Here is a 23,296-nt window from a genome sequence, read left to right on the forward strand (position 1 = left end):
ACAGAGGCATACATTCAGTTTTTACTTTTAAGTGTTGAAATTGGGAGCCCGCCCATAATAACAGAGGAATACATTCAGTCTTTAATTTTAAGTGTTGAAATTGGGAGCCCGCCCAGATAATAGAGGCATACATTCCACGTCTTTACCCATAGGAGATGCATTTCCTCCTAAGTTCAGTTTTACCATAGGAGACGCACTTCCTAGGTTCAGTTTCACCATAGGAGACGCACTTCCTAAAGCAAGTTTCATCAATAGGAGACGCACTTCCTAGGTTCAGTTTCACCAATAGGAGACGCACTTCCTAAAAATATTTCACCAGTAGGAGACGCACTTCCTAAGCAAGTTTCACCAGTAGGAGACGCACTTCCTAAGCAAGTTTTATCAATAGGAGACGCACTTCCTAAAGCAAGTTTCACCAATAGGAGACGCACTTCCTAAGCAAGTTTCACCAGTAGGAGACGCACTTCCTAAGAAAGTTTTATCAGTAGGAGACGCACTTCCTAAGATAAGTTTCACCAGTAGGAGACGCACTTCCTAAGTTTTCAGTTTCACCAATAGGAGACGCACTTCCTAAGATATGTTTCACCAGTAGGAGACGCACTTCCTAAAGTTCAGTTTCACCATAGGAGACGCACTTCCTAGAGCAAGCTTCACCAATAGGAGACGCACTTCCTAAGCGAGTTCCACCATAGGAGACGCACTTCCTAAGTTCATTTCACCCATAGGAGACGCACTTCCTAAGTTCAGTTCTACCAATAGGAGACGCACTTCCTAAGTTTATTGTACCCATAGGAGACGCACTTCCTAAGTTTATTGTACCCATAGGAGACGCACTTCCTAAGTTTATTGTACCCACAGGAAACGCACTTCCTCAAAGTTGAGTTTTACCCATAGGAGATGCATTTCCTCCTAAGTTGTCTTGAAAAAAAAAAAAAAACGTTTGAAAAAAAAAGAGTCATTTTCCTAAACCCAGGCGCCCACCTGTATAACGAGAGGAATACATTCCAGTTTTTATTTCAAGTGTTGAAATTGGGAGCCCGCCCAGATAACAGAGGAATACATTTCAGTCCTTACATTTCAAGCATTGAAATTAGGCGCCCACCTGTATAACAAGGGAATACATCCTAGTCTAGTGTTTAGTTCACTCTCAGCACTGCATCAGTAGTATCAATGAGTTACAATTTTGCTAATGACTCGCAAACTTTCCCAGTGCAAACTGGGTTAGGAAATTTTGTTTATTTTGTTTGTTTTGATTGTCAGGGGCCTGCCTGTAGAGCAGAAGATTGTTATATGTCAAAGATTGAAGAAGTTAGGGGTCCGCCTGTAGAACAGCGGGATCATTCAAAGTCAAGCCGTAACCCATTGGAAGGCAGGAAGCTACAACAAAAATCCCCAGCACTCAATCCAAGATAGAAGCAACAAGAATCTCGCCCCAAGAATGCGAGTCAACAGTCTGAGAGGGTCAACAAAAGCTAGTCACAAAAACAAAACAAAAAAAAGGGAAGAAAAAGAAAAAGAGAAAAATGAATGAATCCGAAGCACGGATGTGGAGAACAAATGTGGTCTGCTCAAGAACTAGCGCCTACATCTAGCAAGTATCAAGATTCAAATCCAAAGTCTGTATGAAGCACCATTCAAGACTCAAGACCAAGTTTCAGAAGACTTAAGAGATAGGAATCCTTGTAACTAGTAGCTGATAGGCTTAGTTAGTCTTTTTCAGTTTTCATTTTTGTTGTAATGACAGGACCGCGGACCGGAACCTCAACGGAACGGCACCTCGATCGGCTCTTCACCTCGGTACACTTCACTATCTCTCTCATTTCCGAACTACACGTGGCCTGATTCCTGTATAACCAAGGATATGTAGGCAGCTCAGATACCAGGGCTCGGTCACATTCCCTCCCTTTCCTGAAGTGTAGTCCGTCCAAGTAATGGTCGGGTCAAAAACACGGCTAGTCGTTCTTTGTCGGAAAACTCTTCGTGTTTCCAGTCAAAGAGGGGCAGCTGTAAGCACGTGATTTTTGACCCTCCCCGGGAATTTTTACGCTCTTAGCTTAAAATATCTAATTTAGGACTAATATAGCTATTTTGACTATTTTACTTTATTTCGTTGCAAAAAAAAAAAATTCAAAAAAATATATATAAAAATTTTAGTTTATGTATTTCTCATAAACTTGAAAAATACAAAAATTGCACTTTATTTTTATACCTTATATAATTTCGAAAAAATACAAAAAATAATAATTCTATTAAAGTTTTATAGTTATTTTAACTTTGAAAAATACAAAAAATATTACTTCATATTTTATCTTAATATTTACGAAAATTACAAAAAATAGTTTTATTAATATTTTGTAGCTATTTTAAACCTTGAAAAATATTTAAAAAAAGATATAGTTTTGTTTAAATACTAGTCTTATTTTTGGTAGTTATTTTACTTACATAGGACTAGTTAAGCAACGTGTTCCTATTTCTCGGGTCCGGGCAAAAGAATAATATTCGGGTTTAAACTACCCGGTTTTAGGCCTAATTTTCGGACCTAGCCCATAATAAATCGTGTCCAGGACACGTGGGGAACCCCACCACGCGTGGGGGACATATGCCTCGAACCCCACCACGCGTGGGGCTCATTTTCATGGGCATTGAAACACGGACAAAATTTAAAAAGAGGGGGGACCAACGAAAGGACTTGGAATTTGAAAAAGAGGGGACTTTGGAAATCTTAAACAAAGAAAAGAACGGGCAGGAGGACTTTGGGACTTTTGAAAATTTTTGAAAGGGGGGACCACTGTTCACCTTTCTTCTTGATAAAGAAGAAAGAAAGAGAACCGAAAAGAAAAAAAACGGACGGGGAGGAAAAAATACTACTGTTCCTTCTTCTTCTTCAAAGAAGAAAGTGAGAAAACCTACTGCCCCCGCCCATCGCAAAAAACCTCCTACCAACCTCCTCCTCCCAGCTTCCCTCACGTCCGACCAGTCCTAGCGCCCCCCCAGCGTCGAACTCCTCCTCCTCCTGTCCAAACAACTACCTCCTCGACCCGTCACCTTCCCCGAACTCCCGACGCCATAACCGAAAACCCTCACCCAAACAACCACCTCCATCGCCAGAAAAACCACCATTAACGACCTCACGACCACCACAAAACCATCACCAAACACCCACCACCTACGTCCGCAACCAACTAGCTCCCTCCGTCGTCGTCGCGACTAACTCCCCCACTGCCCGAAACCACCATCAACACCCTATGAAACCACCTACTGCCTGCAGGTCCTCCATGAACGACCACCCAACTCCTCCATCGCCGCCCACTGTCCAAGCGCCATAACCATCGACGAAAACCACCTCCACACCACCCCGTCGCAACCCAACAACACGACCAACGACAACAACCCATCCAGTCGAACCCCAGGCCTCCTCCTCACCCCAGTCACGAACCAGCAGTAACGCCATTAGCGTTAGTATGCCCAGCTGCTGCCGTTTCTTCGTTATCGTCGCGCACACCGTCTGAGGTCGTCGTCGGGTTGTGCTCGTGGCTTCCGGTCTGATATCGTTGAGTTCGACATCGAGGTTCCGTCATTGGAGAGGTTTCCGATAGCTGTCGAGACAGTTTGGTTGTTGTTCTTGCTTCAAACAGGTGCATATACATTTCCAAACTTGTTATATTTGCTTAAATGGAATGAAATGATATAGATTTCCTATGCACTGTTTGTGTATCGGATTTGCTGAATGTCTCTTCCTTTGTTTCGTTATTTTAAGTAGCTATTCCGCAATTTGTTTCTTCATATTAAGATTGTTATCTACAGGCTTGTCTTAAGAGTTGTTTGTACGTATAGTAGTAATGTTAAAATCATAGGAGTAATTTTAATCCCACTGAAAAATATTCGTTTCATCAAATAAGTTTAACCTACAACTCATGACCTCGCAAAGTAGCCAAAAAAATGTAGTTATTTTAGCCTTGTTTTTTTTTCTTTCTAAAAAATAATAAAAAATATAAAAATAAAAAAGAGACGAGCTTCGCTAAATAAAAAATGTACAAATTGCGGAGCCCTCACAAAATATATGTATTAAATACTTAGATTCCGGGACGGGCCGTTTAACAAATTTCACGGCCCTAGCCCAAAATAATAATGCGCTAGTTGCTTTAGGCGCGCCTTTAATAATGCTATCTCCCTAAACTCGGGTGCACATTTATGTGACCCAAATCCAAATCTCAACGGAGTCGAAATATGTCTCTAGTCACGGGCGCATTGATTGTGGCGTGGCCCGAGATGCATTTTCATGACGTTGCAAATTCTTTTTAAAAAAAAAGAATGAGATGAGCCTCGCCGAATAAAAATACAAATTGCGGGGCCCTCAGTAAATACTTGTTTTAAATTACTTAGAATTCAGGAGGGCCGCTTAGTGAATTTCGTGGCCTTCCCAAAATAATAACGCGATAGTCTCTTTAGGCGCGTGTTTAATAATTTACTTTCTTAAGCTCGGGTGCGCATTTCATGCGACCCAAATCCAAATCTCAAAACATCAAATAAAATGCGTTCCGGATTGTGGGTGCATTTCATGTGACGCAGTCCAAAGACGTGTTTTAAGCGATGTTCACATTCTTGTAAATACAATAATAATAAAGCGGTTAAAAGTTAAAATTGGCACATTGGTTCATAATTGTATTTTAAAATCAGATAAATAAGCCGAATATAACAGTTGAGCGACCGTGCTAGAACCACGGAACTCGGGAATGCCTAACACCTTCTCCCGGGTTAACAGAATTCCTTATCTAGATTTCTGGTACGCAGACTGTAATATAGAGTCATTCTTTTCCTCGATTCGGGATTAAAATTGGTGACTTGGGACACCCTAAATCTCCCAAGTGGCGACTCTGAAATAATTAAATCAATCCCGTTTCGATTGTCCTTTAATTGGAAAAAACTCCCCCTGCGCCCCTGCGGGCGCGGAAAAAGGAGGTGTGACAATCATCATGTTGGTTATTCACATGTGATACAGATCTGTCAGGTGTCCTTTTTCGGGATTGTCGGGGGAGTTTCGAGGTGAAGGGACTGGAGTTCTATCCCCTTGTTGATTTTGCTGGTTCAACTGGTGTTGTTGATTTTGTTGGTTGTTGTCGTTAGCATTCGACATGATTTTTTGATAGGAAAAAGGATTTGGAAAGTGAATGGATTATCAGTTTTCCGGTAATGGAACAAATTTGTTTAACCAGAAAATAGATATTTCGATCAAAGCCTATTTTTAGAAGTACTCAGGCTACTGATAATCAAGGAAATTAATATTCTTGCGGTAAGAAAGAAATTTAGAATAGCGAAGTAATCAATAGAAAGCAAAAGTAAATAATTGTATTCCAATAATAATCAGAACGGGTCCATACAAATGTCATTCCTTTTCCTTATATAGTCGTTTCTAAGTACAACGTCTTTTCCCTTTTATGATAGAGTCATTATGAGCATTAATGAAACGTTATAATTGGTAATCGTAACTGTTTCGTGAAAATTCTGTAACGTTTGCTATCATTCATGCTCATTAATTGAAGGTCAATGAACTTGCTCTTTTTATCGTTTTGGTTCATTCCACCGGTGCCTCCTCAAATCGCTAAAGAGACTCGAGCAACCGTTTCTTCTTATCTCTTAGACGTTTTGCTCGTACCTATTAAGACTCACATAATTTTTAATACTCTTCTCCAGCTGTCACTTTTCTAGTGATCCACATATCTTGCCATGTCAACCACATAATTAATTCCACGTGTAATATTTATTTTCTCCAATACATTAATACTTCCACATCTTTACATTTCTATTAGATCATGAATTACATAATTGCTGTTTGGTTCACTAAACTACTATAAATCAGTATGGAAGATACACCTTTAGTGCCGTTTGAGAAATTAATTATGTAGAGATTCTTTACTCATTTTGCACCTTATCCCATGCAATCATTTCATCTCTCACCTCTGATACTTGATGTATACTTGATATGTACTCTTGAACTATGATGGTGATTATTAGAGTTTTGCAATTAAAGTTGAACAAAGGATCCAGTTTACAAGCTGGAGCACAGAACTGTCGATATAAAAGACCTAAATTGGGGTGAAAGAGGCCGAACTTTCGACCTCAGGATTTGTCGGAAACTATGAGACCTACGCGCTAGCCAACTGCGCCACCTCCCCTATGCTGTACTCTCAGCTCCAGACAATAGTATTTAGTAAAGCTTTCTTTGAAATTTACATAGAATTTATATGAACAACAGGAATAAAGGTTAAGAGAGTAGAGAGAGAGCTGAAAATACAGTTGGTTGCATGCCTAGTTATGGGCTTCCAATCAAACAACTTTAAGCTTTTTCTCTCGTATGCTAAGACAATTTTAGCAGTTAATATATCTGAATTTTGACTAACAAATTTGGACGACGCACAGTAACAGACCAAGAGACTAGATAGGTCTAACTTTAAGTTAGTCTTCAAAATTTATTTGGGTAAGATTGCATATGCATAGTAGGAAGGGAAACATAGAAGATGGGATGATTTTGATATGCTTGGAACTTTAAAGGTAAAGTAAGAATACATGGGATTGGATGGCCCAGATTTGTTTTTGACTCCACTTTTTTTTCATATTGATATTGCCATATTGGGCCTTTTATCATGATATGAAGCTTGAAAGTAACTAACTATATGGAATACCAGGTATTGGAATTAAATTAAGGGTTCATTATACTAAATATCCCTATAATATGACTCAGTTTCAGATACATATATTTTAGAATGAAGCATTTACACCCTCTGTATTAAGAAAATTCAACACTCACCGCCTTTATGAGGCATATCCATAACTAACTATATTAAAATATAAGCATTAGAAGATAAATTAAAGTTACAAATAACCCTCTGTATATGGAACTAAGCAAATTTAAGATAATTCTTGAACCGAGAGAATAATGCACTAAAATGAAAATGAGAATTCCTATATCATAAAATATTGTAATGAAATAAAATTACAAATAGCCTACATAATCAAAGTACAAGAAAGTTATTGCTTATAGCTAGTATATCTTGTTAAGTAATTTTGTTAATTTTCTATTTATGAGTTTTTTGTTTCAAAAAATATTTATCCTCTTTTTTAATCAAAGGTGTGAAAAAAAGTTTTCAATAAAAATATTTATCCTCTTTTTAGATATCATAAAAATAGTAAATAAGAAAACTCATTTGTTTTTTAAATTTATCTGTTAATAATTATATTTTTTAATATAATTAGTTATGGATATACCTCATAAGGGGTGTGAGTGTAGGATTTTCATAATACAAGGAATGTGAATACTTGATTTTAAAATACTCGTGTATCTAAAATTGAGTCATTTCATAGGAGTACTTTGTGTAATTGACCTTTAAATTAATTAGACTAAGTCGACATATTTAACATTTTCTAGTTATTTCAAATTTCAACATTCGTAATAACCCCACCAAAACATTGTAGTGAACCACAAAACCAATTCATATTCATCCGATACAAAGTTGAACCTTCATACCAAATGGAAGTTCGGATGTCAAACTGGACGCCATCAGACTACAAACCCATTGGCTGTCTTTTTTATAGTATTACCTTTTATGTAAAATAGAGGGAATCCCTCTATTGATTCTTTTCTGTGAGCTTTTCTAATCTTGGAAGGTTCGGTAAATCCACTCTTGTAACTTGTTGACATATTAATAGAGTATTTTAACTAATATACATTTATAGTGTAAATAATTTGTATATTATTAAATCACATAAAATATATTTAAAGGTAATTTTATAAAATATAAAAATTGTAATTGTTTATCCTAAAAATGAGTAACAATTAAATTTCTATGCGGTTTAAAGGTCACGTGATTTAATTTAATAAGAATGATCAAAGAACAACAAATAATTGAATTAAAGAGAGATCAAACAATCAAACCAAACGCGATGGAAGGTTTTGAATCTAATACTGAAATTGGCTCTGATCGAGCCCTCGATATGGGCCCGGTTGTAAATAAAGAAAAAAGGAACCGAAGAACACTTTGAACAACAGCTAGAAGATAAAAATTAACTTTATTGCTTTGATATGCGTGCCAATAATGGTTTAAAATTAAAAAGTTGTCCCCTTTATGTGGTAGTTCAATTCTAGTACAAGCCTAAATAAGGTAAAATCTTCTATTTTCGGTAATTGTCGATCCGCAGTTGACATCGGATGGGATTTGCATCGTAATATCCAGTTTAGGGCGAATGTTTTGGCTCCCCGCTCATTGTGCTTAACCATTTCTCTTTTTCCTTAGGCTCGAACCTCCACTCTGCCCGGACCCGAACCTTATCCGTATCTGATCCCAGATGCACAACCCGTCCTCTCTGGTCTCAGAAATGAGGTACCCTTCGACTTTACTCGAGATTGTATCAGATCATGCTTCCCTCTTGTTTCTTTACCGGAAAATTTGGGGGGTAACATTATATCCGATTTTACTCGTACATAGATAGTCCCATCACTTTTCGGAGAGTAGATTTATCTAAGTGCCGAGAAGTGATTAATTGACCCCAGCTCCTCTCTCTATATGCTACAATCAGGTCGACAGGTCATTGAAATATCCCATCAGTCGCATCGTTCCGACTTCAGACACGTGTCAGCTGCCAGTTGACCATCCTCGAATGACAAACGTTACGCAATAATTATCTCTTCCCTATAGAAGCATTAGTTCTTTTCTTACTTTTTTACTTTCCGAATTCCAGAACTTTTTAATTTACCCCCGAACTTTTTACTTGCTTTAGACCCCTTCAAATCTTCATACATTGTGCTTCATATCCTCATATCTTCATCTTCCTTTTTTCAAATCTTCATACTTCATCCTTGAATCTTCAAGTTTGACCTTCAAACCTTCATTGTCATCTTCAAACCTTCATACCTTCATTTTCATATATTCATATTCCTAGAATTCGATGGCGAAAACTTTGAAGTATGTGTCTTAATAGGACGCCCCTTCAACTTCTAACCCAGCCACGGATGTCGAGGTGGTCGTACCTGAAGTGGCCCCGGAACCTCCTCTAAAGAATTTCATCCCCAGAGGATGCTCTATAGAGAACGACTTTAAAGTCGAAAAAGCTTCAAAGCGAGGGACCAAGTTGAGGAGGTGTGGAGGTACATATGCTCCATCGCCGAGGACACGCACCAGACGGTTCGGGAGGAATGCAAGTAGGAGGGCAAGGAAGTGGTCGTCCCTAGCCCAGATGAGGACATCACCACATATGTAGAGGGGTATTAAAGTGTTTATACATACCCCTTCACTCTTTGCCCAGTGGATACAATAGTCATCGACTTCTGTAAGAGGAATGAGGTCTACCTCGGGCAGATCCACCCGTCATTTTGGAGGATCGTGATCCTCCTCCGTCACTTCATCAATAGCACGGAGGAGCCTCGGTTTACCATCGACCGCCTGTTTTACCTCTACAGTCCTCGAATTTTCTAAGGGAGATTAATCAAGCTTGTCTATCGGGCAAAAGAATCTCCATTCTCGAGCAATGGCGAAAATAGGGATCAAGGTTGGCAGGGGAGATTTGTTCGAGTGAAGACCGAGGATCTCATTTTCCCCGAGTTCCTGTTGTTCCCTGAAAAGTGGAACCTAGCCTATAAGTTCCTCTCTTTTTTTGAGTACTTAGAATTATTTTTGCATTTTGTTCTTCTTTCTCATCACCTGGTTCTTCCATCGTGCAGTGGTTACCCGATTCCCCAACATATTTCCCCGCTTCAAATAGTGGGTCGAGGGATCTGCAAATAGTTATCGTACTTCGAGCGTGAGTGGAACAAACTCTCAAAGGGCAAGTGGGAAGCTCGTTCCCATAGTGAGTTTTCTCCTCCGATCAAGTTCTCTTTGCGTACTAATTCTCTCTATCTCTCTTCCACAGGTTTCCCAAGACCACTGAGCTCCGGGCAATGGACTAGCACGAGGCTCTGTGCTCACCTGGTAAACCCTCCGCTTCAGGACAACCTGAGGCCGCTGTGAATAAGGAGGAGAAAAAGAGAAGAAAAATGAGGTTTTTCGGTTCCCGGATGCCAACACCGAGGCCAACAAAAAGAGGGGCGCAGTCAGGGTCCGGAAGAGCAACAAGAAGAGTAACTAGGTCAGGGTACCGGACCCCGAATCCCTTTACTGGCTCAGGGAACACCCTGAAGATGATGACTTGGAGTTCGTCACCCATGGGCCGACCGTTGATGAAAAAGAGCGGGCAGTTTCGGGGAGAAGTAACCGGGAGGCCGAACCCTCTTTGAGCTCGGGAGCCCTAAGGCAAGCTAGTGGCTACGACCTATCGAGAAGCAACTCCTACTCCGAGAGAATTTGTCGGTGTCATTGACATCCTAGAGTTACCGTCTCACACGGAGTCTCTATTTGATGAGGCTCAAGTCTTCGAAGAGAAACCAACCGAGACATCATGGGCCGCGGAAAAAGGCCCCAAACCTGTTATTTGAGGGCATGGACATTGGTGTATTGGAGGACTACTACGGGTTCGGTCACCTGGTGATCCCGAAAAAAGGTGTGTTGCCAGAGTTAGGCGGGCCGAGCTAGAGCCTAAAGCTGGTGAAGCAGTTCCCCGCCCCGAGTGTGTGAATCCCGATTGCAAAAGAACGGTCATGTTTATGATTTTAGTGGATACTCGGGTGTTGTCCGGACTGATTGGTGTTGCCAGCTATATTCGTTACTTGGTGATCGAAGAGGATCAAGAGAAGATGATCGAGGTAGGTGCACCGAGCCTCTTCAATGAGGCACAACAGGCGCTGAACCGTGTATGCTTTTCTTTCTTTGTATCCTTTGAATGGTTCCTTTAACCTTAGTGTATCCTTACGATCTCATCAATTTTGTTTCCCTGGCCTTGGTTCTTCATCATAAGATCTTCCATCGATCTCGGATAGAGGTGAGCCAGCTCGAGTTCAAGCTCAGGAACAGGTCTAGGAGAAAGGCATGTAAAAAGCTCTCAGCGAACAAAGATACGTGGTCCTCAAGGACCTCCCCAATCTTCAAGCGGAGCTGGAAAAAGCTCAAAAGGAGGCATTGTCGGTGAAACGGGAGCATGTCGTACTGGTCGAGACTATAAGGATATTTGAGACTAATAACGAGAGGTTAAAAGCAGTAGCTAACGCCTCAACCTCACAGGTCCAAGAGAAGATAGACCTGATCGACCAGCTCCGGGCCGAGATGAACGAGCTTAAAGCTTCGGCCGAGGCGTTGAGGAGCAAGATGGATCTTCTGGCCTTGGAAAAGGAGGCTACTAAAGAGGAGTTGGCATCAGACAAGGACCAACTCAGGGTGATGAAGGATAACGCCGACAAGCAGTCTCGGCTGAATGACGAGCTCCGAGCACAACTAGGCTCGGCTATCTCGGAACTGTATGCCCTCAGTCGGGAGTACACCGTATTGAAGTCCAAGTTGGAGGCAACTTTAATCGATTCCTCTGAGGTCCAGGATATGCTGGCCCGATGTGGAGACAACCGAAGCTGGTTTAATGACAAGGGCCGAATATATAAAGTGGATATCCCGAAAGGAGACCCTCGAGGAGATTCACGCTCGGGGGTTCGATCTATCGGTGGAGATTGAAGAGGCTAAGAGGCTCGAGGCCGAGGCCAATGATATATAAGAGTCCGAGGGTTCCGGCAGTGAATCAGGCTCTGGTGAAGACTAGGTGGAGATGCCTTAGTTTTTGTTTCTTTTGTACATTTTGTTTTTGTTTATTTTGAGGCTATTTTATTGTGCCTTTCTAAATACGTTTGGCATATATAGAAAAAATTTCCTTCGGCTATATTGTGTCTTTTATTTTTCAGCATCCGCTTGCAACTGTCTGTTTAAAAAATGTCATTAATGCCTTAATATAAAATTAGACATAATTTAGAGTTTTCGTTCCACAGACCCCGAATGAGGCCTAGTTTCGATAACAACTCTAAGTTGCTTAGACTTCGGAATATCTGATAAATAAAAATGAAGTCTTCAAAATACTTGAATGTTTCAACTGGACACGATGATGTTTTACAGAGGGTGGCCTTTTTTCATAGGTTTTAATCATGTGTAAGGACTTACTTTCTAAGTATGGACTTGGATGTCTTCGAGCCATTTTAAGTTGTCCGTAACCTTTCATATTTGGGCCCTGCCTAATAGGCTGGTTGCCTTCGGGATTCGATGACCCAAGCTCTCTAATCTTATTATTGGATGGCAGTCCCCGACTTACAGAGGCCCGTGGGCTCTAGGATTTTCGACCCATTATTTGTTATAAATAACTTAATGAATATACCGATGGTGCAAATGCGTCGTAATGAAATTCAGATGGCAAATTTCTTTCATTACTTTGCATGTAGAGTACATGATCGAAGGTACAAAAGCTTTCTACCATGGCAAGAATGAGCTACACAGGCACGGTTCATTTGACCGTTTAACCTTTACAATAAATTCTAAAATCCAAGCCTTGTCTTTTAACGTCAAATAAAAAATAACTTATAAGGATTTGGATTAGAGCATAATGGCTCCCCCAGCATTCGGGTCTGAGCTCATGAGGGCTCGAATACTATCAATCCAGTACGGGTGGTCAACAATCCCGGCCTCAAGCCGGTCTTCAAGACTAAGTAGCAGGTTTTACTGTTGCCTCATTAAAAATCTTGCCATAAAACCCACTTCAGGAAAAACTGGTCCAAGGAAAAAAGAGTGCAACACGTGCTTTCAAACCTAATCATAAAATTTTAACATCGACCGAATACTTGCATGAGTTAGTCCAAAGTATAACAAATTTCAAAGGAAATTATTTCGTACCTTAGCAGTAGTACTGCTTTAAGTGTTCCACATTCTAGTTGTTCGGTGTTGTACAACATTCCCTGATTCAACTTTATATGAACCTTTCCCGGTTATACCGGCAATTTTGTACGGACTTTCTAGGTTCGGGCCTAGTTTCCTGTCGTTTAGGTTCTTGGTGTGGAACGTAACTTTCCTTAATATCAAGTCTTCGACTTAGAAATGTCGAAAGTTAGCCATTCATTTGTAGTATCTTCCCATCCACTGCTTTTGGGGCCGCTAACCGGATTAGGGCGGCCTCTCGCCTTTTGTCCGATAAGTCCAAGCTTGTGGCCATGACCTCGTCATTTGACATTTTGGTAGTGTACTATAACCTTAGGATTGGTTCCCCTACTTCGACTGGGATCGATCTTCTGAGCCATAGAATAAAGAGAATGGGGTCACACTGGTGCTTGACTTCGAAGTCGTTTGATATGCCCGCAACACCTCGGGAATTTTTTTTTCATTCTCTTCGAATTAGTCGATCTCTTCTTCAAGTTTTTGAGTATAGTTTGTTTGTTGACTCCACTTGACCGTTTCCACTAGGGTGGTAAGGTGTTGAAAAAAACTTTTTAATTTTGTGGTATTCGAGAAACTTACTTACCTTGCCGCTGATGAACTACTCCCCGTTATCGCAATCAATCTCTGCCGGTATCCTGAATCGGCATATTACATGATCCCAGATAAAGCCGATAACCTCATTCTTCCGAACCTTCTCGGACGCACTCTGCTTTTAGCAACTTATTTCAAGTCTGTCAAATCAAGAAACCAAACTTGACTTAAAGAAACCAGACCCTTATGGATTTTATAAGGTCCTAGAATTTGTCTAACTTTAAATATCTAGTGATTTTCATGTGGGAAACAAGAAAACCAAATAGCTGTAAATAGAAATTTGAATATAACAGTAGTTTTCACTTTTCAGATTAAACTTTTAAAGAAGCATTTTGGATTTTAGGGAGTTTTTCCACATTGATAAAATTATTTACTTTATCAAAAAGAGAATAGCATGTTGACAACCCAAAACATCAAGGGTTTTTATTTTCAAACTTAATACATGCCTACAGAAAACTAACATATTGCTTATTTGGGTAAAATAGTAGTATAAGGTCAAATACAGAAGCAAGTGGAAAGTAGCTAAAAAGTTTTCAAAATAACCAGGAGTTTATGTCCATCAAATTTCACCATTCTATGTTCCTTTAAATTTTACATGCTCCGCAAAGTTTCATAATCACATTTATGGCATCTATGATACGATCTTTGGTAAATTTTGATGCCAACTGCTCACTATTTGCTTTCAGTACATATATCTTACTCACATGGTGAGATATTAATAATGGAACAGTTCTAGGTCAAGCATATGCTTACTATTTCTGTCTTGGGAGATGTATAAATATAGTTCGATAAAAATAGACCGAAATATTTTAAGGAATTACCAGATGTCTTCTCGTATCTCCCATGCTCCTTAAACCCAGACAGTGCAAGGAGCCACCCTTCTCAGATGTTCGAGCCTTCTTTCCCTGTTCACTTTGCTTCTTGAATTTGTTGGTGGTCCAATACTTCTCCAGATCCACCCATATATGCGGTAGAACCCATGAAGGCTTCTTTTTAACCCTTCGAGCGGTGCTGAAGGAATCAGAGAGTCTCTTACGACATTTGTACTCCCAATTTTTACAAATTTCACGATTATACTGGTCCTCCCAGGAACACTTAGTCTGCAAATAAAGTAAGTAACGTTAGATAAAAATATTGTTAATATAACACTTAAATAGATAAGAATTGTATTAAAACCTTAAATTGGTTGAACATCTGTTCCACGAGACTCTCAGGAAAGTCACTCCAAGTCGGATAGGGTGTTAAATACAACGAGGCAAGTATATCAGTGATTATCTTTGTAACCTCATTATTAGGAATAAACCTGCAATATTGCAATTACATTAAATAAATAAGAGTAGCTATTATAATTCAGCAAAAATAAAAAAGTAAAAAATAAATCTTACTCATTGCCCTCAGGCCTGATGATCATCCTATGGTAATGATCATAACGCACATCATCCGGATCATCATCCTCCGATGAATCTGAAGCATGCGCAGAAGAGAGGGCATCTGCCTCAGTGCTACTATCCCGAAGACGAAGTCTAGAAATGCTAGGAGACGAACTCTGTGGAGAGGGAGACGGGGTCCTTGAAGATGGTTGCGATCCACATCCCTGCACAAATCTAGACCCCTGCTACGATCCAGACCACTGCTGCGATCCGGCCGTCTGAAAGCTAGATGGATGCGATCTGGCTAGAGATGAAGCAAATGGAGCAGATGACGGGCGTATCACATGGCTCTGTGACTGGTGACTCGATGCACCCATGTAACTATTGGTAGGATCATTAAGAGGAAGCGGGGTATAGCCCTGTGGCGGAGAATTGTGATAATACTGTTGGACAGTCGAATGGTGGGTAGTATAATGAGTAGATGGATGTGGTAGAATAGATCTGTGCCTAAAAGATTGTTGCTAGTCATCAGCAGCAGAGGGATGAAAGTGTGGAGTAGAAGGAAGTGAGGGTGTAGCACCATCATCATGATCCGTAGGCCTTTTATCCTTCCTAGACCTACCTCGACCCCTACCGGCCATCTACATAAATTAAATAAAATCCTAGAATTGAGAATATAAATCTATATAAGTAAAGAACGCTTGAAAAAACTAACAATGCTAGTCGTTACCCATAAAAAAAAAACTAACATACTAGTCGTCTTCGTCGACGTATCCTTCCTCGTCTGAAAATCCTTCATTTTCACTTATTTCATTTTCATTAGGTGATTCTTCATCCTCATTTTCTATGATTGTTATTTCCTCCATATCAACTTCTTCTAATATGAATTGAGGATGCTCCAAGTAATTTTCTAACTGATCATCTACCATTTGGTTAACACTTGAGGTATCGTTTTAGTAAGCAACATCTAGTACATTCTCAACTTCCACCCTGCCAACAGGCTTTGTTTTGATTACAACTAACCAAACAGCCTTATCCCTCCGCAATGGATATGGAGCATAGTACACTTGCCTAACTCTTTCTGCAATTATAAAAGGATCATAGCGATCATACTCCCTCTTTTTATTAACCGAAATTATGTTGTACTTCGAGTGTACATTTGTATCTCTTCTAGGTGTTAGGTCTAACCACTTGCATCGGAAAAGTATGACCTTCTTATTTGGCCAACCTGAATATGACAATTCTAGAATCTCTTTGATCACACCATAATAATCATTTTTCCCATCCTTGTTGCCTTCACCACCTTTGACACACACCCCATTGTTATTGCTTTATTTATACTTGGAGCATTCCTCGGTGTGAAATTTGTAACCATTCACACAATACTTGGACATAACCGTAATCGTAGGTGCAGGTCCCCAAGATATGTCTTGCAAAAATTTATTAACACCGTTGTTTGGATTATTGACCTACATGTAGCGTTAAATAAATCACAAGTGAGTAAGTATATTCACAAGTATGTACAATCACATGTGAGAAAGTATGTAAGATGCACTTACACACTTTTTAAACCATGCCTCAAATGTAGAATATACAGCACCATAACCAAATTGACTCACAAAGTCACTAAGCAACACGTTGAAAATTACTTGTTAGTTGCATCAACCAAATTAAATAGTAGCCCATATAAATTAATCTTACGTCAACACTTACTTAAGAAAGGGTTGAACTTCCGGACAATTTAGCAACACATGATTTGAAGCTGATTTGTACTCCATACTAGTTAGGCCCCTTTGTGCTCGATCTTTAGAACTTCGGCTTGGTTGATTGAATATGGACATTGGTGGATATAATGGATCAATCTCAATCCACATTGTGTCGATTGGGCCTATTTCTAGCACATGGCACATGACTGTCAAAGTAGTAAGAACAAAAATGGGCAGTTTCCTTTGCAAGATAGGCTTCGCATATGGATCCTTCAATCCTATTCCTCTGTTTAACAAATCGTTTACACTTGCCGATAGTCCTGCACATTGTCATATTAGACGATAACGTTAAAGAAAATTACAAGAATAAATCAAAGTTTGATCATTACCTCTCGAATGGATACATCCACCTGCATTGAACCAGGCCTCCAAGTCGCGCCTCGTGTACAAGGTGAATTGGAAGGTATTCCATCACATCGAAGAAACCACATGGAAAAATCCTCTCCAGCTTATTATAGGAATGTTCAACACTTTCGTTGGTTTCAAAATCGAAGTGCATCCCTAGAGCATCCGCAACCATTTCATGGTGTCTCAGATGTTGAACATTATTCCCCACCAACCTACTACTTTGACCAACTACATAATGAAATACAGCATCAGTACCATCAATCTCTTTTTGATAAATAATTATCCAAAATAATGCAAACACTTGCACTTCACACAAGGACACCTAATCAACCCTCCAATCCGAAACGGTTCAAGTGACATTGCATGCGTAATAAATTCCTCAATCCCTTCTATAAATTCCTCCCTCAAAAACCGACAATTAGGATAATTCCTATTAAATATCCAACTACGATAATCCATCTACATAAAGAACGAATAAATTACATGTTATATTGATCATAATTCAAATTAATGGTGCAGACAAACAATTAAAGAGAAGACAAACACTTTATTTGTTTGGAATAGTACATGTCTTTCAACAAAACAATGATAGTTGACACTTGAAAGCAACACAACTTGTATGAGAACGACACAATTAAGCAAATACAAGCAGAACAGAGAAAGAAAAAAGTAAATCATGATCGAACCATTTACTTAAGTGCGCGCTATCATCAAGAATTTTAAGAGACAAAGTTAGTAATATTTGGTACTACTAGTTGATAATGGAATTCTGTGAAGTGCTATATATGACTTAGGAATCAGATAGGAGTAATTGTAACAATAAAGACATGGGAACATTCAAACAAATAAAACACACATTATCATGCGTATATAGTTAGTTAAGAAGCATTTTCTATCTGTTAGTGTTAGTTTATTGCTGTAGGGAAAATCTCAGATACAAAAGAGCTTAAACAAAAGCAAATAAATAAATGAAAGACAACAAAAGTAGATACTGAAGAAGGAAAATACTTGTTTTAGTATAGCAGACACATGACCTCATTTTTGTATATGTCTGTTTTATGCAGATGCTTTGTGAAGAACCAGTTCTGTTTGTGAAAATAGCAAACATAATAATAGGAATTGGCTTGACCATCTTACACTAACAATACTAATTATACTAACTCATATATAGATGCCTACTGCCACATTCTGAGAAAAAAAATTGACAAAGAGAATCGCCAACTCAAACAAGATTTGTGCACAAACCACTTTAAACTCCAATGTTTACAAGGTACCTGAAGTAGATAACAGTACATAGCAGAACAGCAAAATCCTATTTCAAGTCTTACAGAACCCTCCACTTATCAAGTCGTTCTACCAAGGTAAATTCCCGAATACGAAAAGTTATACAAGTTGGTCCAACTCCAAGCTGCTTCACAAGTTTCGCTCCAAGTCAAACCCGGTTCACCTACATTGCACAAGTGTAATTAGCATTACAAAGAAATGAGGGAAAATAGATAAATACAGGAAAATGAAAGGATGTGTCCAATCTTGGGCCATCCGGAAATAAATCATGAATGTGAATTAACTCACAAAACGTATCTCAAGTAGAAAAGCACAAATATAGAGGAAATAACTTCATAGAATTGTAAGGAAAACAGTATATGTACACGATTCTCTAATTTCTTATTCCGCACTAGCGATTTGTGCACAAATTTGTATGAATTTTTGGCAGAACGCCACCATTAGAAAAAGTCTATTTTGATTGTCAAATTCACAAACAAAAAAAAAAACAATCGGACATAACCCCCACATCAATTTACATACAAAATCCAAGTGTCTATTTATACAAACAAAAGAGTAGAAAGAGAGGGATGCAGCATAAACAATTTCGAAATAATTTAGAACTTACCTAATCAAAGAGGCTGTGTAATGGTTGCTCTAGGTGTAGGTGTGTTAATCGGAGACCAAGAGAGCTGGTTTGTTGCTGCTGCTATAGCGGGATGAAGCGCCCAGATACACTTCCAAGGGGGGATTTGCTAAGAAAGAGAAAGAGAAAAGTGAAAGAGAAAGACAAAGGCGTGAGTGAGGCGAAGAAAGAGGAGTAAAAAAAGTTAGGGCTTTTGCTGAGAAAAGTTAATTGTAACTATTACACTTTTTTATTTAATGTAATTATCAATTAATTGCCTAATAAATTATTAATATTAATTAATGATATTGCTAAAATAGTTTTACTTACTTTAGTTGTCAATTTAAGATAATTAAATTACCACTAATATTACTTAACGATACCACTAATAAACTCCACTTACTTTAATTATCAAACTAAAGAAAAACAATCACAAACATTTCTCACAAATATCATTAATACACTTTCATTTAGTGTATAATTATCAATGTATCGGCTAATCAATCACTAACGTTAGTTAATAAGGATACCACTAATTCACTAATTGTTAACGTTGCTTAAGGATCCCATTGATACACTTCCACTTAAAGTAAAGTGTGTGTGTGTCTATATATACACACACAATATAATTAAATTTATATTTTAATTTGTATATAAGCATTTTTTCGATCGAATTCGGTCGCAAATATTCAATTATAATTATTTCAGTTGGTTAATTTTAATAAATAATTATTTTTGTAGATTATGTACAAGGTTGACCAAATATTTGACCACTTTCCGACCGAATTCGATCGAAAATACTGAGTTATAATTATTTCGATTTTTTGACTTGCGCAGAAAACAAAAAAACTCAAAATTGCCAACCGAATTCGGTCGCCAATTTGGAAATTTTTTAATAAATAATTATTTTTTACATTATATACAAGGTTGACCAAAAATTTGACCAGTTTCCGACCGAATTCGGTCAGAAATTTAAAAATATTTTAATAAATAATTATTTTTTATTATATACAAGTTTGACCAAATATTTGACAAATTTTTCGACCGAAATCGGTCGGAAAGTTTATTTTTTTCTGTTAGTCACTTCTGTTGACTTTTGCGACCAAATACTCTTGTTTCCGACCGACTTCGGTCGGAAATTCTTGGACAGAAATCATCTGATTTCTAGTAGTGAATATTGCCTACCCAAATGTGGTCCGCCTAAAACATGCTACTAGCGACTAGAACAATAAAATAAAATAGCAAACATATTGTTCTCAAAATTTCAATTCTGTTTTCTTTAAGATCCCAGCTCCCCGGCCAAATCATCAAGCAAGCATTAACATGAATCCAACAAAACGACACAGAATACCTAAGCAGAAAGCATTCAAAACAACTGAAGAGACAAAATGAAGGACAAGTGAAAAAGCTAATAACGGTCAAATGAATCAGAAGCATCGGAAGAGCCATTAAAGAGTTCTCAACACCCCGAGTCCTTATTAAATCCTCAACTTAGCTGCACCCCCATCCCGAAAGGCTCATAATTTAATCACACGAAATAATCGATCCACGTCTTTTTTACTCCATCATTTATCAAGTTACCCCAACAAAGTACTAAGATGATTCATATGGCAGCACACTACAATAAACTGATAAAATTAATTACATAGGAGCGCTAAACAGGAGAGCTGAAGGCATAAACTCACAGGACTTGTGCAATTTTCACCAAAGTGCAAGGGACAAGACCACCTGCCTAACACCTAATTCTCAAACTTCATAGAGTCAATATGATATTATCGTAGCCTCTACCAAGATCATGCTTAATACAATAGGAAATGCCAATAAAGATAATGACATAACATCATCAATAAACTCCTTAATCTCCTGGGACTGAAAACACTTTCTATTCTACTAGAAGTAACATTACTACTGCATGGAGGATTAATTTAAACTAAAAAGATCTCTTCATCTCATTTTAATTCCACATAATGCTCATTTGCAAAGCTAACTTTCAATCATAACTTGAACCAAAGAAATACTTCAAACACATCAAGCTAGATACATCGACAACCAACCGAGACAGAATTCATAAGGAAGTCATAAAAGACTCAGCGAAGCCATGAATGGACTTGTTAACAGCCTATTAAACTTTTCAATCAGATCATTTCAGTTCCTTAACTTACCCTTCCTGTTCTCAGTTCCTTAAGGTCGTATGATCAGATTCTAATAATAGAAGAAAACAAGAACAAGTTATTATTTATTTTCAGAGGAAGGTCAACCAGTTGAGGCATAGACAAACATGCATATGACTCCAACAGCTCGGTTATGATCTAAGTATGTTAACACTAAGTCACTCGTACTAAAAAAAATCAAAGAACCAGACGGAAGCCTAATAGACCATCTGTTTCAAATTGAGAATATGTTAACTCAAGAAATACTTCAACACCATAATAACGGTTAAAAGCATTCAAGGCATAGAAAAAAAACCATTCGGATCAACTATTACTAACCGAGCATGCTCAAACCAATCAAACAGTGAGAGCAGAATTCATACAACAGGAACGATATATCAAATATCATTTTTCAAACACACATTGAGACTAAATGCTGATTCCAAATTCAAACTCTACTAAATTTAATCACAGACCTAAGATAGAGCAAAATGCAATCAGAAATGAACCTGAAAATACTTTCGATTAAACTTCGGCGTGAATATACAATGAGAAAATCAGGCAACAAATCTGAAATCGAACTGAAAAGGTAACAGTAGCCGGAAATCGACACCTCGAGCAGCGACAAACTCAACGACTCCTCAATCGAACTCCATTCTTCAACAAAAATTCAGAGAAGAATACAAACTAAACTTTTTTGATATTTTCTGGTATCGAAATGGAATTAAGTACAAGAAAGGAACTCAAAAAAAATTTTATCTTTTTTTTTCTGGAATCTCAATCGAAAAAGATGAAGAAAGCAAAAATCAAAAACCCTAAAATCAAACCCTAATTTTTCTCCAAAACTCACTCTATCCGAAAATTCCCCTCAACTAGAAAATATTCTCACCTATATATAGCCTCTCGAGTGTTCTGCCTTCCCCTCCAAGAAAATGTGTGGTCACCAACAAGACTCGAAAATCGCTTTTGTAAACAAAAATCATAAAATGGAAGTCTTGGATCAAAATTTTAATCCAACGACTCCCATTTTCCAACATTTATCTAAGGGATTCGGATTTTTGTTCAGGCAAAGAAAATAAAGGAAGCAAAACGCGTGAATCGATTTGAAATGACGAGATTTGTACAATTTGAGTGACGTGGAAGAACAAGAGGAGAGGAGGGGGACCATGTGATGATTTGGGAAATTTCCGGCGGGTTTAGGGTGGTGGCAGCGGCGGAGAGTGGAGGAGGGGGAGGGCCACCGTTTGGGTAGATAGAGTTAGGGTTAGGGTTTTTTTAATATTAGGTTTATAAATTTAGGTAGGGAGGAATTGTGGTCGTTGGATCAAATAGAGATAAACGGCTAAGATCTAGAGGGGAGTGGGGCGGGTCAGGTCCGGTTTGGGCTTGGGGCGTGGGTCAGGGGTATTGGGTTGTTAAATTTTTGACCTAAGTTTAAATTGGGCTTTGAAATTCTACTAATTTGGGCTAAGAAAAGCTGAAAATTTAATTTAACTCTAAAGTAATATAAAATACCTATATATAAAATATAAAGTAACTCTTAATTGATTTTAATAAAATATTATATTAAAATAAAACTAAAAGCCAAAGTGGAAACTATTTTTTTGTATTTTTTAAATATTATATTAAACATAAAAATAAGTTAAAGGTAATACATCTTTTTGAAAATACCTAATACTTGAATTAAATAATAAAATTATTTTTGTATTTTTTCAATTTTTGTGCCTTTAAAAATAGAATTAAAATTAATAATAAAGTAAAATCATATAAAAATAAGCTCAAGTAATATTCTAAAAATACTAGGACTATTATAGGGAATTATAATGTGCGGGTCAAAAATTACATATCTACATTTACCCTAGTTGATAAATCATTGGGGCGTGCCTTTGGCATTCGTTGCATTTTCAAACGAAGTCTGCCGCATCCTTCTCCATCTCGTTCCAGTAATAATTGGCTCTGATCAATTTTTGAACTAGGGATTCTACTCCTGAATGGTTCCCACAAGTACTCTCATGTACTTCTCTCATGGCGTAGTCGATCTCCTCCGGACCCGAGCACCTAGCTAGTGGCCCGAAAAAGGATATTCTGTATGATTTTCCTTTGATCAAGCTGAACCTGGAAGCTTTATTATGTAGGGCCCTTGATTCTTTCGGATCTAATGGAAATTTCCCTTTCTCAAGATAGTTTATGTATTTGTCCCTCCAGTCCCAAGTCAAGCTTGTCGAGATCACCTCGGCATGACCTTCGACCACCTAGTTCATCAATTGTACCACTGTTCTGGTGTCAAATTCATCGGAGTCGACTAACGACACCGGCCTCGTTATTTTGATCTCGAGGTATGTGTTGTAGAGTCCAA

At 38.3% G+C, this 23,296-nt stretch overlaps 1 protein-coding gene across 7 annotated transcripts in view; it reads right to left on the reverse strand.

Annotated features, from left to right (window-relative positions):
* The window catches only part of LOC104232880 (uncharacterized), a 49,134-nt gene extending 26,940 nt beyond the window's left edge, over window positions 1-22,194 (reverse strand). For 2 of the 7 annotated variants that reach the window (XR_011402812.1, XR_011402814.1), the window contains exons 1-10: window positions 21,450-22,194; window positions 18,794-18,920; window positions 18,177-18,349; window positions 16,884-17,130; window positions 16,502-16,814; window positions 16,348-16,414; window positions 14,804-16,257; window positions 14,595-14,721; window positions 14,240-14,518; window positions 13,411-13,558 (exon numbers count right to left, since the gene is read on the reverse strand). Coding sequence is in view for 1 of the 7 variants with exons in the window: in XM_070159991.1 (XP_070016092.1) it covers window positions 13,553-13,558; window positions 14,240-14,518; window positions 14,595-14,721; window positions 14,804-14,829 (438 nt within the window). In the remaining 6 variants the exon portion in view is untranslated. Of the gene's footprint in view, window positions 1-8,045; window positions 13,559-14,239; window positions 14,519-14,594; window positions 14,722-14,803; window positions 16,258-16,347; window positions 16,415-16,501; window positions 16,815-16,883; window positions 17,131-18,176; window positions 18,350-18,793; window positions 18,921-21,449 lie in introns of those variants that run through there. The other 5 variants (XR_011402816.1, XR_011402815.1, XR_011402813.1 and 2 more) reach the window with 5 other exon arrangements.
* Window positions 22,195-23,296: the final 1,102 nt, after the last annotated feature.

Source organism: Nicotiana sylvestris, chromosome 10, assembly GCF_000393655.2.
Source record: "Nicotiana sylvestris chromosome 10, ASM39365v2, whole genome shotgun sequence".
NCBI classification, from domain to species: domain Eukaryota; kingdom Viridiplantae; phylum Streptophyta; class Magnoliopsida; order Solanales; family Solanaceae; genus Nicotiana; species Nicotiana sylvestris.